Raw genomic sequence first — 18,910 nt, forward strand, 5'->3', positions numbered from 1 at the left:
AGAATGGATGGCAGGAGTCCCCAAATTCTAAAGTGTTTCTAGCCTAGTATCATAAAACAAACAAAAAAATTAACTTATATAAATGGACTTTGTTTCAGCCTGAAGGAAATGAGAACAAGGCACAAATAAATTAAAATAAACTGAGGGTTGATGGGGGGTGTGGGGAGAGGGGAAAATGGGTGATGGGCATCTAGGAGGGCACTTGTTGGGATGAGCAGTGGGTGTTGTATGTAAGCGATGAATCACGGGAATCTACTCCCAAACCCAAGAGCACAATGTATACACTGTATGTCAGCCAACTTGACAATAAATTATATTTTTAAAAATATAAAAAAAAAAGACATTCAGGATGAGTAATTTTTGTGATTTAGAGAGGGTTTGGTCATCAGAGACAAAAAACAGTCAACAGAGAGATTTATTGATTTGTCGATTCATCCACACAACTGTCTCCTATTGTGCAAATCAATCTAAATACACAAAGAATAAGGTGGGGGTCTGCCAGTAAGGGGGTCTCAGTTTAACTGGTGAGATGGTCATGAAAATTAATATAAAGACAAAGGAAACAAGAAAGTAATAGGTACAAGAGATGAGAATGAATATTAATTCCCCTGGGAAGTTTCCCTGAAAGACTGAGTGCTGGGGAAAAGATAACTTGAGGGGGGACATCAAGGCCTTGCAGCCTCCTCAAAAGTAAATTCCAACACTTTTCCTACCTGCTTCCACTGCATCCTGTACATGGAGTGTATCTCTAGTTTCTAGCCAGATGCCTAGCATTAGATGCTCAATAAACTGAATGACTGAATCAACAATACTTAATCTCTAATCCTCATTTCCCTCCTCTATAAAAATGGTAGCATTACAATCCCCCACGGGCTCACGAGAGAATTAAAGGAGGTAACATATGTAAAGTGCTTACACGGCACACTGCCTGGTAGGTGAACAGCTTAATAAAGATCAGCTCTTATTATTAATCTGAGGCATTCTTACCTTTTCATAGGCGAGAAAAATGAGGCTTAAAGAGCTGATATATTACTCCATGATCACACCGATAGTAAGTTTAGAAGTCAGACTTCAGCTTATATTTGACTAAGTCCCAAACTCATCTTCTCCCTCTTTTTACATGCTGCTCCTGCTGATTATAGTTATTTGTGTTTGAGCCTCATCACCTTAAGACTGGAAGTCTTTTGAAGACAAGGATCATGACTGTCCAAGAAAGACAGATATTATATGTTTTCACTCATATGTGGATCTTGAGAAACTTAAAAGAATCCATGGGGCGAGGGGGGCGGAAATAGATGCAAACAGAGAGGGAGGGAGGCAAACCATAAGAGACTCTTAAATACAGAGAACAAACTGAAGGTGGACAGTGGGGGGGTACGTGGGGGTGAAGGAAAATGGGTGATGGGCGTTGAGGAGGGCACCTGTTGGAATGAGCACTGGGTGTTGTATGTAAGCCAATTTGACAATAAATTATATTTAAAAAAATTTGATTGGGGCGCCTGGGTGGCGCAGTCGGTTAAGCGTCGGGACTTCAGCCAGGTCATGATCTCGCGGTCATTGAGTTCGAGCCCCGCGTCGGGCTCTGGGCTGATGGCTCAGAGCCTGGAGCCTGTTTCTGATTCTGTGTCTCCCTCTCTCTCTGCCCCTCCCCCGTTCATGCTCTGTCTCTCTCTGTCCCAAAAATAAAATAAAACGTTGAAAAAAAATAAATAAAAAAAAATTTGATTGAGGCTAGCTGGACCTCAAATACCTTAAATGTAAAATGAAGCATTAAATTGTAAGACTGTAAATTCTCATTTTAGTTTCAAACTGTCTTCTGTGAAATCACTCAGTGAATTAAGGAGCAGAGTTAATATCTGATACAGCTAAACAGATAATGCTTTGTTGAAAATTTACTGTACTAGGAAAATACCTTCTCAAGTCCAAATTTGCTTCACTCAAAAGAAAAAAAAAAAAAAGGAAAGATGTGCGCCTTCCAGTTTGATGTCACTATCCATTCATTCAGCATATATTCATTCAAGACCTGTCGTGTGCCAATTTCTAAATCAGTTTTAATACATACAGATAATTAGGGTCATACATGACTTCTTGAAACAATAATGAATGAAGATGACACCCTTGTAGAATAATGGGTTAGTCATATTAACTCTGTCAAATAGTGAGGTCACGCTCTATTTAAGGTCACAGAAAACACAGCCTTTAGATTTAGTCCATAGACTTTTGAATCTTTGTACTACATTTTTAAAACAATGTTCTTTTTTTAAAAAATGTTTTAATTATTCTTTGAGAGAGACAGAGAGAGAGAGAAAGAGAGAGAGAGAGAGACAGAGAGACAGAGAGACAGAGAGACAGAGAGAGAGCAGGGGAAGGGCAGAGAGAGAGGGAGACACAGAAACCAAAGCAGGCTCCAGGCTGAGCTATCAGCAAAGAGCCTGATGCAGGGCTCGAACCCACGGACTGTAAGATCATGACCTGAGCCAGTTTTGGATCCCCATCCAACTGAGCTGCCCAGGTGCCCCTAAAAACACCTTTCTTGAGGTATAATTCACATACCATAAAATTCACCCACTTAAAGTGTACATTTAATGGTTTTAGTACATTCATGGAATTGTGTAACTATCACCAACACTGGTTTAGAACATTCTCATTACCCCCAAAAGAAAGCCCATACTCATTAGCAGTCACTCCCCATTACTCTAATCCCCAGCTTTAAGCAAGCACTAATTTACTTTTTATCTCGATAGAATTGGCTTCTTTCACTTTAGCATAGTGTTTTGAAAGTTCATTTGTGTTATAGAGTGTATCCACGCTTCATTCCTTTTTATTGTAGAATAATATTCCATATAGATGGACCACATTTTATTTATCCTTTCATCAGTTGGTGGACATTTGGGTTGTTTCTGCTTTTTGGCTATTATGAATAATGCTGCTATAAATAACTGAGTATAATTTTGCGTGTGTGTGGACATATGCTTTTATTTCCCTTGGGTATATACCTAAGAGTGGAATTGCCTGTTCATATGGTAACTCTGTTTAACATTTTGAGGAACTGCCAGACTGTTTTCTAAAGCAGCTGTACTATTCTGCACAACGTTTCAAGACACACACACACAGACACACACACACACACACACGAATAACTATTTGGTGTAAATGTTGCAGTAGTTCTAATGGAATACCGGCATAGGTAATAAGGTGATTCTCCAAAGTTAGAAACAAAAAATAGAAGCAGGGCATATTTTTTAGTTTAGCTACGACTGCTGTAGGACAATCCTAAAATTTGTATGGAACCAGAAAAGACCCCCGAATAGACAAAGTAATGTTGAAAAAGAAAAACAAAGCTGGAGACATCACAATTCTGGACTTTATGGTGTATTACAAAGCTGTAATCATAAAGACAGTATGGAATGGGCACAAAAACAGACACATAGATCAATGGAACAGAATAGGGAACCCAGAAGTGGACCCTCAAACATATGGCTGACTAATCTTTGACAAAGCAGGAAAGAATATCCAATGGGGAAAAAAAAGTTCTCTTCAGCAAATGGTACTGGGAAAACTGGACAGTGAGAAGAATGAACCTGGACCATGTTCTGAAACAATACTCCTTGAGAGGTAGGCTTGAGTCCTGGTCATCACTATATATTAAGGGATACCCTAGTGACTAAGAGTGAGTATTAAGTATTTTTTGAACAAATAAATAGCTCCAAGAAGTCACTGTGCAGTAAAGGATAACCTCTGCCCAAAGAGACGTGTGGCTTTTACCCTTGGCTCCTGGGAGGTAATCTCTAAACCTTTGTAATTTCCTGACCAATAGGGTGTTTTTGTTTGTCTGAGAGCTGTGGGCCATGCCAGAGAGTCTATGCTAATAATGTGATTTATGGTGAGGGCTTTGGGCCACATGGTATCAACTCAACCTCTGGAGAGGCTGGAGACTAAGGTCAGCCATGCAGGTGGTCAACTACGTCTATGTGAGCAAACCTCGATAAAAACTCTGGACATCAAGACTTGGGCGGTGCCCTGCTTGACAATACTCCATGTGTATTGTCACACATTGTTGCTAGGAGAAGCAAGTGCAGTCTACACAACTCTACTGGGTGAGGACAACCGGCAGTTCGTAGCTGAACTCTTCTGGAGCCTGCTCTATGCACTTCTTCCTTTGGCTGATTTTCATCAGTATCCTTTTGCTGTAACAAACTGTAACTCTGAGTACAACAGCTTTCAGTGAATTCTGTGGGTCCTTCTAGTGAATTATCAAACCCGAGGTTTGGAGATGCCCAACTTGAAGCTGGTATGAAGTGAGGGTAGTCTTGGGGAATCTCAAACTTTGTAGTTGCTAACAATACTGAAACACTCTTAAAGATAATTAGGTAAAATTTAGTACATTTAGTATTTTTGCAAAGAAGTGGCCCGAAGAATCATCCATGAAACAAAGCATAATGAGATGACTGAAGAAAGTTGCCAGATCCTGGCAGGGCTTTCATTTAACGAAACACGGAATCCTAAGCCATAGGGTTCCTTTCCTGAGTTATACACAGCTATATCCCTACTAACAATGAGGTGTGCTCACTGAAACTATGCTTCATTGTGAAAATATCTTTTCCCAGAAGAAAGAGTGACACTCAAGAGAGAAAACAGGATTTTAATTGCAGCTTTACCTTTTGGTAGTTGTATGAACTTCTGTGGGCCACAATCCCCCCGGTGGTAAAATAGAAATGATGAAGAGATCCCAAAGAATTGGCACAAACACATGGTGAAATGCACAGTGTACTCTGAAGACTATATGGCACAGAAAAGGATAACAATTTGAATTTTTTTCTACATTAGATTCACTCTGTCTTCATCTACTTCACTAAATCTCTTTGGGAAAACAAAATCTGTCTTTCTCAGCCACGCGTAATTTCAAAGGGCAAACTGAATGGATACAACTTTCAAAAAAGGTTTTCTATGAAAGCTATAGGAAGAAAGGTTTCCCACGTCACAAACTGAATAACAACATGGAAAAAACATTCCAATATAACAGAGAAACGTTTTCCATGAGTAGACATGATACGTGTGTTTAAAAAAAGGATCTAACTGGGATGGCAGGAAGGAAATAATCATGAGATGAATGAGGACCTAGGAAATGTCACTTTTTATATCTCTTAGCTCTTCAAAGAGAGAGGATACCTCAAGGAGCTTTAAAACGGTATGCATTAGTTTGACTTCAGTTTTCTCCTGAAAGAGACAAACATTTAGATTGACTTGTTACCTAACTAGTACGTGGCCCCCGAGAAGGTTAACCATGCATAAACAGGCCTGTGACTATATAAACTCAATGGAAACACACCTTTCACTTAAGAAGGCAGAGTTAAGAGGGGGAGAAAAAGGATGCAAAATCCCTGCGTGAATATCATATGGCAGACAGACACGATACATGCATTACTTTCTCGTTGCTCACCACTGCCTAAAACCAATGCCCGACCCTCATCCTATGTTTCATTCCCAGGAAGGGCCGCACCATACGCACACACATTGTTCGAACTAGAAAACCAGGCACGATCTTCAGCTCTCAATTTTCTCTCCTGCTGCATTTAACGAGTCACCCAGTCCATGGATTCCATCTCCTAATTTGTATTAAAATCTCTCCTCATCCCACCAACAATTTCTTCCCCGTTCCAATCTTTTGCCCTCACTGCAGACACAGTTCTCTTTCTGAAATACACATCGTACCCTATCTTACATCTGTTTGAGTTATTTCAAAGGCACTCTTTTGCCCTCAATATTACAAGTCCCCTGTCTTCTTAATACACCTGACACATCTCCTCATGACATAGGCCTTGATGCCCTCTTTAGTCCTTTATCCTTCCACTGTCATTCAATTCTAGCCACTGGTTAAAGTCTTTTCAGTTCTCTTCCTCTGAGCAGGTCTTGACCCCAAGCCTTAGTTACATATCCCACCTGTCGGCCACAGGCTAATTTCCCCTATGTGGTTCCTACGCACTATGAGAAATATATGTATGGGGCGCCTGGGTGGCTCAGTTGGTCAAGCGTCTGACTTTGGCTCAGGTCATTATCTTGCAGTTTGTGAGATTGAGCCCCACATCAGGCACAGAGACTGCTTTGAATTTTCTGCCTCCCCCCCCCCGCTCCCCGCCCTTTCCCTTCTCTCTCTTTCTCTGTCTCTCAAAAATAAATAAAAACATTAAAAAAAGTAGATGCATATACACATACGTATGTGCGTATATATGTATATGTCTGTACTACTATATAGAAATAAACAGAGATGTATGCTACTGTGGGTTGAATTGTGCCTCCCCAAAAGATGTTGAAGTTCTCTCACCACTCCCTCCCCTCCTCACCTACGAATGCAATCTTATTTGGAAAGAGCCTCTTTGCAGATATAACCAAGTTAAGATGATGTCATACTCAATTACAAAGGGCCCTAATCCAATATCACTGGTGTTCTTATATGAAGAGACACCAGAAGAAGGCCATGTAAAGGCAAAACAACAGGCACAAGGGAAGATGGACCTGTGAAGATGAAGGCAAAGATTGATGGCCGCTATTAGAAGCTAGGAAAAGGGGCGCCTGGGTGGCGCAGTCGGTTGAGCGTCCGACTTCAGCCAGGTCACGATCTCGCGATCCAGGAGTTCAAGCTCCGCGTCGGGCTCTGGGCTGATGGCTCAGAGCCTGGAGCCTGTTTCCGATTCTGTGTCTCCCTCTCTCTCTGCCCCTCCCCCGTTCAAGTTCTGTCTCTCTCTGTCCCAAAAATAAATAAACATTGAAAAAAAAAATTAAAAAAAAAAAAAAAGCTAGGAAAAGGCAAAGCAAGAGTCTACCCAGAGGCTCAGAGGAAGCATGGCTTGGAGGACACTAGCTTCCAGAACCGTGAAAGAATAAACTTCTGTTGTCTTACACCACCCAGTAAAGAAACCCACTGTATAAAGAAATTTGGGCTTTCTTTACCCTGAAACTAAAGCACACAATATAAATGATTACAGCAGGTAAATGAAGCCAAATCCATACTCTACAAAGAGCACTCTGTTTACAGTGAGGAGAATATAGTTGAGTGACTCAAATGTACATTTTTGTATTCAGGGAGAGGCAGGTAGTATAGTGACGATAGTAAAATTTTCTGTATATTTGTCAGATCCCTCCTCAGAGTGTAAGTTCAGAGACTGTTGTTTTCTCCTCTTCATTCATCTATCTTCAGTATCGAGCACACCCACAGGTAATTCCTAAGTAAATATTTGTCACATGAATAATTTTTTTTAAATAACTAAATTATTCACAATAACCCTACAAAAGTATCACTCCTGAAGGAAAAGGTCTTACTTAACTTTGTCTCCTCAGTCCTCAACATCTAGCAATGTTTTTGGAAGAAGAAATTGAAACAATGTTCAGAAACTAAGTTACTTGCCAAAATTTAACTAGTAAGTAGTAGCTCACTTAACACTTCATCTTTACTGTATCACAGGGAGGAGAGAGAAAGAAAGAATACACATTAAATCTTTTAAGCACGGACCATGCTTCCACATGGAAGTAGACGGCAAAACACAGAAGGAAAATGGCCAAGTCTTTGTTTCTGACATCACCACCGTTAGAATAACTGGTAGACATTTGATACTGGTGACTTAGGTCACAGACAGAGATGGAGAAATAATCATCCCATTTAATTCATTTCTAACTACTCACCTCAGGAGTTATTAAAAATGGAAAGAACTTCTGTGTTAGAAGCATGGTTCATTGTAACATTGCCATAGTATAGATGTCAAAACCCCATGATCCACTTTGCAGCTTACTTTTTAATTGTGTTATTCATTTTGAAACAATATTCTATTCTACAAGGTCTTACTTAGAAAAAATTCTTCTTTTCTTTTTCAAAATGCTTTATTTTCTAAAATAGCAATAAGCAATATTACAAATGTGTGGATTCATTACAAAAGAGCTGGTTTATAATGGCACTTTGTCTTTTTTTGATGTACATGTATTAGGTAGCAACTGACGAATTTCATTAATTATGAAAATAAAGCACACTTTTCTGAATTTGACTTCAAAATAACCTCAAAATTATTTTTAACAGCAGTGTATGTTCTATCTGTAAATTTATGCTACTCACTTTTATACATTTAAAACAGAAACCAGCTTTGTGCTTTACGGCAAATATACATGGGGCAATTTGGATAATGCAAATAAATGAATAACAGCAGTACTAATAGAGCTGATCCTATTTGTGATGGCTCATTAACTCTGGACAGGATGCAATTCACGCCCCTGGATCAGGAGCTGATAATGGTACAATGTGGAGCTATTAGTAAAAGAAGGTTGCCACAGGAAATTAACGGAAGGTCTGTTCACTCATTGGGAAGTCAGTATCCCCTTTTGTACGTATAACTGCATTAACCCAGGCACTCAAAAAAGTCAGCGGCAAGAAGTAGTTTGGGTACGACTACTACCACCGCTGCTGCGGCCGCCACTGCCGCTGTTACTACGACTGCTATTGCAGGCTCGCGTTTATCAAGCTCATGGTAAGCAATGAAAGCATCTAATTACTTAAGCCTTATAGAAATCCTATCAGGTAGTTACAAACCTTAGCTTCATTTTGCAGATGAGGAAACGGAGGCTTGGGAACGGGCTCCAAGCCACATACCAATGAATGGTGGCGCCTTGGTTCAAACGAGGCAGTCTGACTCCAGAGCCTTTTTTCCTAACTGTTCAGATGATGACAAACTCCATCCCTAACCCAGCCCTGCCTCAACTCCAACTTCATAGAAACTTGAACAACAACAAGCAAATAAGAATCCCAGAATTTCTGTCTGAGATGTAAGCTCAGAGACACCAACACAGTGACTTCCCAGGAACAATGATCAGATTCTAGGATGAGAGGGAAAGGGGGAAATGTGGTTTGAAAAGATATATTCACTAAACCTGTTGTTTTCACGTATAAACGATAGCATTAAAGCTGAACAAAATTTTAGCCCATGGGATATGCTGATGAAATAACACAGGGAGCACAATCAAAAATGTTGATAAACACTGACATTCTGTGACCTCTAGCCTGCCATTAACAAGCTGTAAGATCCTGGGAAAATCATACCTAGGAGCAATATTCCTCGGGGCTGGACTAGATCTCAAAGGCAGTGTTTTCCAAATGTTGGTCTGGGAAGCACTATAACAATTTCTGTGCTCTGGAGGAAAAAAAAAACAACTAACTACAGTGTAGTAACTTTCTCATAAGCAGACCATATTCACGTTATTGTCCTTAATTCTGAAATCAGGTTGTTACTACATCCTTGTTATTAACATTTCAATTACGAAATGATGATGGTAAAGTACATGATGGAAGTTCTCCTTTTCTTTGTTAATGCTTTTAGCAGAACAAGAAGTTGCTTACTTCAGCTCTTTCTAGAAACTTTTGAAAGTTATGAAATCTCACACAGGGAACCAGAACTTTGATATATTTTGCAACTTACAATGTTCAAGGTAGTCTACATTTTCATAGCACTTTATATATAGTTCATTAGATGTTTTCACATGAATTATCTCAGCGCTTGATAGTCTGCGAGACAATCTCATTTCCCACAGATTAAAAAGTAGAATTCAGGAAGGTTAAGCAACTTGATCAAGGTTATGAAAGAAGAGCCAGATTCCAATCCATGGCCTTTGACTTTAAATCCTGTCTGCTTTTCTATCTGTAAGTGCTTCATAAATCTGACCAAACAACAGGATCATAAGGAGAGTGTTCTATATACAGAGAACTAATAAATCCGAGTTTCTGGGGCACAGGGACGAAGAGTTGTATCTTTTAAGAGCTCTGCAAGTGATTCTGGTATGCAGCCTCATTTGGGAACCATTCCTGAACATCAGATGGCTCCTGTCTCTGTCCACTCAGCCTCACCAGAAGGAGTAGGAGCACCAGACAGAGCTTGGTGTTTCTGGGCAAGTTCTATCACTGAACCTCAGTCCTTCATCTGTGAAATGAAGAGAATGATGCCTAATAAGTAGCGTTGTAAATACAGTTGGCTCTTGAACAAGTTGAGATTTAGAGCTACCAACCCCCTTGTGCGGTTGAAAATCCACATGTAACTTTTGACTCTCCAAAAAAACTTAACTACTAATAGCCTACTGTTGACTGGAAGCCTTGCCAATAACATAAACAGTTGATTAAAAGTATGTTGTGTGTTGTACATATTATGTACTGTGTTCTTCTAATAAGGTAAGCTAGAACCAAGAAAAGCTTAAGAAAATCATAAGGAAAATACATTTTTAGCCCTGTACTGTATTTATCAAAATAGCAAGTTTATGTCATGTGTTTGTAAGATGAAATGTCTATATCAATATTGCTTACTGATAGAAAGCACCATAGATGATATAGGTATTACTAACATTCAACATAAAAAATGAAGAGATATTACACAATCTGTGTATGTAAGTTTTGATAAATTTTAATTTTTTATAATAGATGGGTGTGTATCTTAAGTCAGTGAATGATAAAATAGACTAGAATCTACACACATTTTGTGTATCCATGACATAATTAACCTTTTCTTAATTTTTTCCATATTTCTAAACCTACACAGTTCATCTGTTTTTCCAAATTGTTGCAAATTTCCAATTTTTTTCCTAATGTATTTATTGACAAAAAAAATCCATTTGTCAATGGACCCACAAAATTTGAAGCCATGCTGTTCACTTGTATGAGAAAAAATTATACATAAAGTGGCTGGGTATGGTAGTCACTCAAAAACGGAAGCTATATGGGGCTCAGTCAGTTAAGTGTCTGACTCTTGATTTTGGTTCAGGTCATGATCTCATGCTCACGAGATTGGCTCCGAGTTGAGCTTCCAGCACTGAGTGTGGAACCTGCTTAAGAGTCTCTCTCTCCCTCTCTCTCTCTCTCTCTCTCTCTCTTACCCTCCCCTGCTTTTGTGAGCATGTGCATGCACACACACACTCTCTCTCAAAAAAATGGAAGTTATCTTAGGATTAATATTACTACTACTATTACTAGAATGAGCATACTGCCCAATAAAATGCTCTAACATTTCTAAGAATAAGGTATTTATTATAAATGGTGATGATTACAGTATTTTCCTGAAGCAAATCCACAACAATTATAGACAACCCACTCATTCACAACCTTGGGACAGTTTCTAGGTCTCAGTTTCCTTTTCTCCTTGTCTGTGGATTTCTAAGTTATCTCCTGGCTCCAAATGTCTAAGACTCCACAGTTGTATTGAACAGTTAAAGGCCCAGTTTGAGGATGTGGTTCTTACTTGAGTATTCAATAGGTAAAACTGAAATAATTTGTACTTACAGGTGACAAGTCTCTATAGTTATGCTGTCATTTTCTATCAAGACAAGTCTATCCCCAAAGCTGGATGTTAGCTTCTTTAGAGTTTATAATTCGTATCTGTCTAGCATCAAAAATACTTGAAACAGTTTGCTGAAAAAGTTATAATAAGGCAAAAACAGAGCCAGAGAAAGAGCTAAGAATCTCTAACAAATGTGGTAGAAATGGAAGAGAAGGGAAAATAGGGCGGAGAAGATGATTTTTTTTCAGGAAACTAGAAGAAACTATTGAATGTGAAAAACTTCCCATTAAATTAGCATTGAGACTTTCGACAGTTTCAAAAATTATGAAAATACGACTTTTTCTTAATGTTTCTTACTAAAGACTGAAAATATGAATGATCAATATGCAGATACAAGCTAAATAAAGGATTTTTTTTCTAAGTAGAATGGGATTTATGTATTAAACTCTTTGAGGTAGTAGTGAGTGATTTTCTCATAGTGATTAACTTTACTCTTGTCCTTCTAAAAAACTATACACTGCATTTAAACATTCCATCCCTATTCCTTGATGATCTTGCTATTGTCTGTTCCTTCCCTCTTTTTATAAAACTCAAGTAGGTTTTAATCATGAAAACACAGGCTATTATGGTAATGGTAACAAGGATCCAAAATTATATCCATTACAAATTCATATTAAGTTGTAGTTTTTGATCCCTTGAGCATGATTAATTTGATTTATTGCTTTTACCCTTTGCTCTAGTTGTAATCAAAATGAAAACTTTTTCCTGGTTTTAGGCGTAGTTTTCTTGCTATTTCTTTGCTGTCACTGCTCTGGCCCAGGCTCCCACTTTGCCCCACCTTGGCTCCTCTAAGAGCCTCCTCTCAGCTGGCCTCTTTGGCTCTCAGGCCTTGCACTTCAAAGTCCTACAACTGTAGCTACATTAATCTTTCTGAAACAGAACTATGATTATATCTTTTCTCCACTAAAACTCTTTCCTGGCCACCCATTGTTAGCCATAGTCCTATCTGCCATTCAAGTACCCACTGTTTTCTCCCAAACTACCTGTCTTCTTACTGTGTTCCTGGGGGGTACTGTGCTCTTCAGCCAAACTATGTATTAGTGCCTATATGCAATCAGAGTTATCTCACCTCCTTTACCATGGTATTGCCTCTTTTCATATATTCTATAATTTACATTTGCACCCCCACAAATCCAACAAGTCACAATCCCAAGAATTGAAGGAGGCATGTTTATACTTGTAACCAAATGTCCGGCACTACCACTCCATATTTAGTATCTATAAAAATTCATTCTTTCACTGCTGAGATAGGATTCCCTTTCAGTTGCCAATGTATGTGAGGCCAGCTGGCAGGATTAGTCTAGAAAAGACAGGCCACATTGAACTCCTATGCAACAGGAAGAAAGGGAACTTAATTTGCTGACCTGTCTTATTTATTTTGGTCCATTCATCATGGTACTACAGTGCAAACAGCTTTGCAGTAGATGTCAGGAGACATGGAATTTAGTCCCATTTCATGATCAATCATGTAACTTTCAGAAAACCACATAATTTGTCTGTCTTTTTTTTCATTTACCAAATGGAAATCTGTCTTTATTCCAATAGTAAACATACAGAAGGGATTATTATTATTTTATTTGCCATTCCTTACAACATAACCTCTTTCCTCTATGTATTTGCTTTACAATTCCCTATCATTCCCAAAGCTTTTACAGATTTCATAATTCCATTTCAACATCAGTAAAAATCCCAGAGAAGGAAGCAAGCACTAAATATCACAAACAATGTTCAAATATCTCTTTTTAGGTTATTGATTAAATAATCCCTTAGCCCTTTCCTATCTCTACAATAGTAAGACTCTATATGCAAATTTGTATCTGAAATTCACATATTTCTTGTGTATAAAGCAATCTGCAGCCATGTATATATACATCATCTCCATCCTCCTACCTGAGAAGTGCTAGGACATACCACAATTTCCCTGTCTCATGCTTCTAGATCTTATGAAGGTTTAGCGTGTCTGTCTCCCCTCTCATATGCAGAAAATCATGTCCGACATTTCACCTTTCTTGTAGTAATTCAATTACAGTTATTCCTTTTACATCAGAATATAGGTTTAGGTTTTCAGCAAACATGTGAATTCGGAGTGACTATTTACTGAAACATATTTTATGCTTATTCTTCTTACACTACTAGCTGTTATATTAGAGACTCCAAAGAGAGAAAAATTTCAACCAATATTATCTTGGGAGAAGCAAGGATTCTCAAAATGTCTACTTAGTGAAATATAAAAGTATATGGTTAGGTATAGCACACAAGAAATGATAGCAATTGCTTGTTCCAAAAACTATGCTGGTGATCCTAACCCAGGGTAGATTTTATTTTATTTTATTTTATTTTTTTTTAATTTTTTTTCAACGTTTATTTATTTTTTGGGACAGAGAGAGACAGAGCATGAATGGGGGAGGGGCAGAGAGAGAGGGAGACACAGAATCGGAAACAGGCTCCAGGCTCTGAGGCATCAGCCCAGAGCCTGACGCGGGGCTTGAACTCACGGACCGCGAGATCGTGACCTGGCTGAAGTCGGACGCTTAACCGACTGCGCCACCCAGGCGCCCCCAGGGTAGATTTTAAAATAAAGATGGCAGGGGCGCCTGGGTGGCACAGTCGGTTGAGCGTCCGACTTCAGCCAGGTCACGATCTCGCGGTCCATGAGTTCGAGCCCCGAGTCAGGCTCTGGGCTGATGGCTCAGAGCCTGGAACCTGTTTCCGATTCTGTGTCTCCCTCTCTCTCTGCCCCTCCCCCGTTCATGCTCTGTCTCTCTCTGTCCCAAAAATAAATAAACGTTGAAAAAAAAATTTAAAAACAAAAAAATAAAGATGGCAGATGCAGTGAAAACATTCTTTACTAACTTAACTACTAACTTTCCCTCTTCTTACTAACTCCCACTCAGTTGATACATTGACACGAGAAATCAAACTTCTTTGTTATCCCTATTTTAAAGACTTGCCTGGATGAAATTTGACCTAGCTCACACTGTCAAAGCCCTTCATTAGTTTGCATGCACTTTCAAAAAATTACGGTTATAATAATGAAGAAATAAGTTTGCCTAGAGTTTACTTGCAGATTTTAGAGTTAATCTTACCCAAGTAATTCCAAAGCTCTAAGTAGATGAAAATTGATGCTTCCAAACACACACACACACACACACACACACACACACACACACACGCACACACACACCACATGAACATACAAATACGTTTCAGGGACAACCAAAGTAGAGGTAATTTCAGAGTCTAATACAAAAGTCACACACACATCCAAGAGCTTTTAGCCTTTCATATTCAGCTGAGACTCAAAGCAAGGGGAAAAAAAAACATCCAAGGCCAGCTCTCTTTTCGTTGACACAAACACAACATTTGTAGTTTTAACTGAAATTAAACCTCAATTTTCAAATCTGCCATCCTTTATAAACTCTAGAAAAGGTAACATTGAATGATTGAGATAGCAGGACCATACAGAAGCTATTTACACAGAGATGCTAAAACTTTCTGGAAAAATAGAATGGGAAGAAGCCAGCACTTACTTGGCATAAACCACTGATGCACATATCCAAAGATTCTGTGTAGCAACGAGTCCCATCTAAGACTTTAGGTGCTAGTTCAACAACCAGGGTTGTTCCTTTGGCCTGGCATTTGAGTGAACAGGGGTTGTCTGGGTCATTAGACACAGGAAGCCATTCATAAAACTGGCCATGGTGCTTGACATCATTGTGAGCGGAGCATTGCTGAGCTCGGAAATCGCCTGCTTCTGGTGGGCAGTCCTGGAGAGGAAAGGCAGGAGGGACACAAATAGGTTATGAGGGCAGCCCAAACAGAAAACTGGAGAAGCCATGTGGTCTGTCAAAGTCTTAGAAAACAAACAAATGTCCTGGTTTTTCCCGATGGACACTCTCATTTCATCTGAGACTCATGATTGTTTGGCCCTGAAAATGTAAAGATCTGAGCAAGTAATCACCTTGTAATAGTTTTGGATTAAAGTTAAATGGGAAAGTAATCAGCTTGAGGTAGATCTGATTGATATTCGTTGAGAAATAGTCACCTCGACATATATTTTCTGAAAGATGTTGCTTGGTCCACGGATCCCTCCACAATGTAATACTATTTCAGTTTCCCTGTAACTTAAGTAAAACTTACTGAAGTCAATGGGTTAGTTGAAACACATGTCTGTTGCTTTCAGTTCTAATAATGAAAGCTATGGCAATACTATAGCAACTCCCTGCACAAAGTTGTAATAATTTCATTTGAAAATTTTTGTGGGATTGTGAGTTTTTCTAAAATGTAGGGTGCACAGTATATAGAATTAAATATGGGGAACAAAAAAGAGAAAAGAGCGTTGATGCCTGAATTTCCTTAGCTTAAGGCAACACGGCAGAGTGGAAAGGTATGGGCTTCTTGGACGCGAGCATGGCTGTGATACAGTGGGTCTCTCTGAGTCCAGGTTTCCTTTTGTTTAGAACAGAAGCAATAATACTCAGCTCTCAAAGTCACTGTGAGAATTTCATGGGCTTATGTCAGCCAAATACTGGCACATGGAAGACTGTACATGGTAGCTATTACTATGATTATTCAGTGAAGCTGCTGAAGAGAAAAAGCTGGAGAATTATGAGATCCTCTGAATTTGAATTTTAAATCACATTGGCAGAGAACAATGGAAAATAAGAATATTTTAAATGTATACTTTATAAAGGGCATTTTAAAATTAAAACTATAACTCACAATGCTTACTCTCTAAAACACGATACCCTTTAGTAAAAGGAAACAAGATTCAACCTTAAAAAGGCAAGTATCACCTGTCCCTCGGAAAGGCTTTCAGATAGATTTATTTTATTCAACATGCATTCTGATTAGGATTTACTATGGAAGATTATAGAATATCCATTTGTTGAAAGGACTTTACTATAATTTTAAAAATCTCAATTAGGGGTTTGCATGCAGCCTTTAGGAGGTCCTCGTTCCTACGTGATCATTTCTGAGGGTTCTTCTTATACAAGGGTTCCTTCTCTTTAAAGAAGCATTGTGAGAATAGCATTACTCTATTTTATAAAATGGAATTCCTGATTCTTTTTTTCAAACTTCAGTGGTACTATTAAGTAGCATATAAGGTGTTAATATTTGGGGAAGCATAAATTCTTTCCGGGCAAGATGGTATATAAACAATTAAATGTTTATTTAAGATGAACATAAAAAAGCTTAAAATACAATATAAAATCTCAAAGGTACTTTACTGATAGTATCAGATATGCTCTTGGAGTGAAGAAAACATAGTATGAAAGGAAAAATAATTTATATAACACAGGTATAGATACATGAGTACCCAACAAGGCTTAAGGGATTTCAAATATTGTCTGAAAAAAGTATAATTAAAATTCATTACTTATTATTACTAATATTCTTTTAGAGAGAAAGAATGAGAGAGAGACAGAGCATGCATGTGTGAGCGGGGGAGGAGACAGAGAATCTGGAAGAGGCTCCATGCACAGCTCGGAGCCCCTCACAAACTTGATCTCAAGACCGTGAGATCATGACCTGAGCAGAAATCAAGCGTCTGATGCTTAACCGACTGAGTCACCCAGGCACCCCCAAATTCATTACTTATCAATTTCATACATGAAAGGCTATAGTTTAAAACCTTTCAAAGGTCTATGAATTAATCAGTAAGCATGTGTTAGACTTTGTTGTGATATTTGGTTGTTCGTCATGAGAAATAAAACAAAAACCACACATTGCAAAACTATACTATGAATCACACAACAGGTAAATTGTAGGATGTTAACACAACGTATCTGAACCTACATGCTTTAACGCTAGCTCCTTTCAGTCTCCGCTTAGACCTCACTCACTTCTGTCCTGACATAATCCTATGGCTGAACACTGCCCTCCAATCTACACATCCTTTTCCTAAATTTCCCCCATTTGAGACACAACAGAGATTGTAAGTAAAACCTACTCTCTACAGTCAACAAGTTTCCCTGGCTGCCACTGCATGGGAGCTTCCACAGCAGTACTGATAGTTTAATTAATAATGTTTAAATAGTGTTTTCAGTTGCATACTACCTATTATCTCAAGAGTCACTTGCTTTCTCAGTGGTACAAAAGAAATATTGAAGCGGACTCAAGAAAGCAGAACACTGAGGAAATTGTTTAGAACGGTCCCCAACCCCTCTCGTAATTTTTACCTCCTTTTCCTAGAAATAAAAGTGAATCAGCTGTAAGGGAATTACAGGGTCAAGCTGAATCACCTCTGCATGAAAGTAATAAGGGTAATATATAATTAAGAGACCTCTTAGTATGAACCAGATATAATTTTCTGCATTTATCCAATTCCAAGAAAAGTGTCAGTTATGTTTTTAAATTGATGTTACATAGTCTTAGTACAGACCTAAAACTCTCTTCTATTCAACAAACTGTGTTGAGTCTTCCCATCTTTACTAAACTAAATAAGACTCCAAGGCATTCAAAGTTAAAATAAGTAAAAAGGTAAAGTATTAACACTTTTTTTTCTGTGACAAAACAGGTTTTTTTTTTTCTGTGACAAAAACAGGAAACATAGAGAGCCCATGAGCACATATGTTCCTGTTCGCAATTCACCTGCTTCAAATAGCTCCGAGAGTAACCTGTTACAGGTTTCATGAACTTTCATAATGGGAGAAAGGTCTCTAAAAATAATAATGCTTGTGAATACCTTTACTCACTTTTATCATTACTATCTTTTATTCAACCCATATTTTTGCAAGGGTGGGAAAATATATTTTGCTAAATTGAGAATGCACTTAAAACCCAGAATTCAGAGTTGGAAACTGAACTTGAACCTTTTTAATGTTTCAGTTTATTTGTACTTGGCAAAATGCAACTTCCTGTTTTAAGAAAAAGGACTTAAGAGGACTTATAAAACAGGTTCAGAAAGCTTCTTGGACATCAAATAGCTCTTACAAAATAACATTTTGATGATTTAAGTGTAAATGAATCAGAAACATATGAATCAAATTTCCCTTGAAATACACATGTTTAAAAATTAAGGGAAGAAGGATTTGGCAAAAGCTTCTTTGTTGAACCCAAAACATCTCAAGCATAGTTCAAGACCCTCACTGAACCCTGATACATCTGGGATCACCCAGCTGCAGAGTGGAAACTCAAGCAGTCATCATAGTCTCTTGTCCCACCAGTATGATCATAATAATTACAACAGAACAGCTCTCATTTATATAGAGATTCACCATGCACAAAAGGTTTTTAGTTTTTAATTATAATTTAGTCCATGAGACCACTATCTTTTCTAATCTTCCCAAAAGTAAGATTTAGAAACCGATGCCTTAATAGCTTTGAAAAGTATTTAACGTCTTATCCTGGGCATCATCTGTGAAATACCAGCTTCTGGAGAGATGCTTTATGACATGATATGTCATCAGTTCTGCCCATGAGATGTGGTTTTCCTTGGGTTATACTGAATGTTGAATGTACTGGATATATACTATGTGATTTTGGTTCTCATAAAAGCTTAGGAGTAGGAATCATGAGTTTTCAATGGAGATAATTAAAAGAAGAAAACA

General features: G+C 38.4%; 1 protein-coding gene across 3 annotated transcripts in view; it reads right to left on the minus strand.

Moving 5' to 3' along the window:
* The window catches only part of ADAMTSL1 (ADAMTS like 1), an 888,150-nt gene that overhangs the window by 278,455 nt on the left and 590,785 nt on the right, over window positions 1–18,910 (minus strand). For all 3 annotated transcript variants that reach the window (XM_047830980.1, XM_047830979.1, XM_047830981.1), the window contains one exon: window positions 14,888–15,124. In XM_047830980.1, the coding sequence (XP_047686936.1) occupies window positions 14,888–15,124 (237 nt within the window). The remainder of the gene's footprint in view (window positions 1–14,887; window positions 15,125–18,910) is intronic.

Source organism: Prionailurus viverrinus, chromosome D4 (assembly GCF_022837055.1).
Source record: "Prionailurus viverrinus isolate Anna chromosome D4, UM_Priviv_1.0, whole genome shotgun sequence".
NCBI lineage: Eukaryota > Metazoa > Chordata > Mammalia > Carnivora > Felidae > Prionailurus > Prionailurus viverrinus.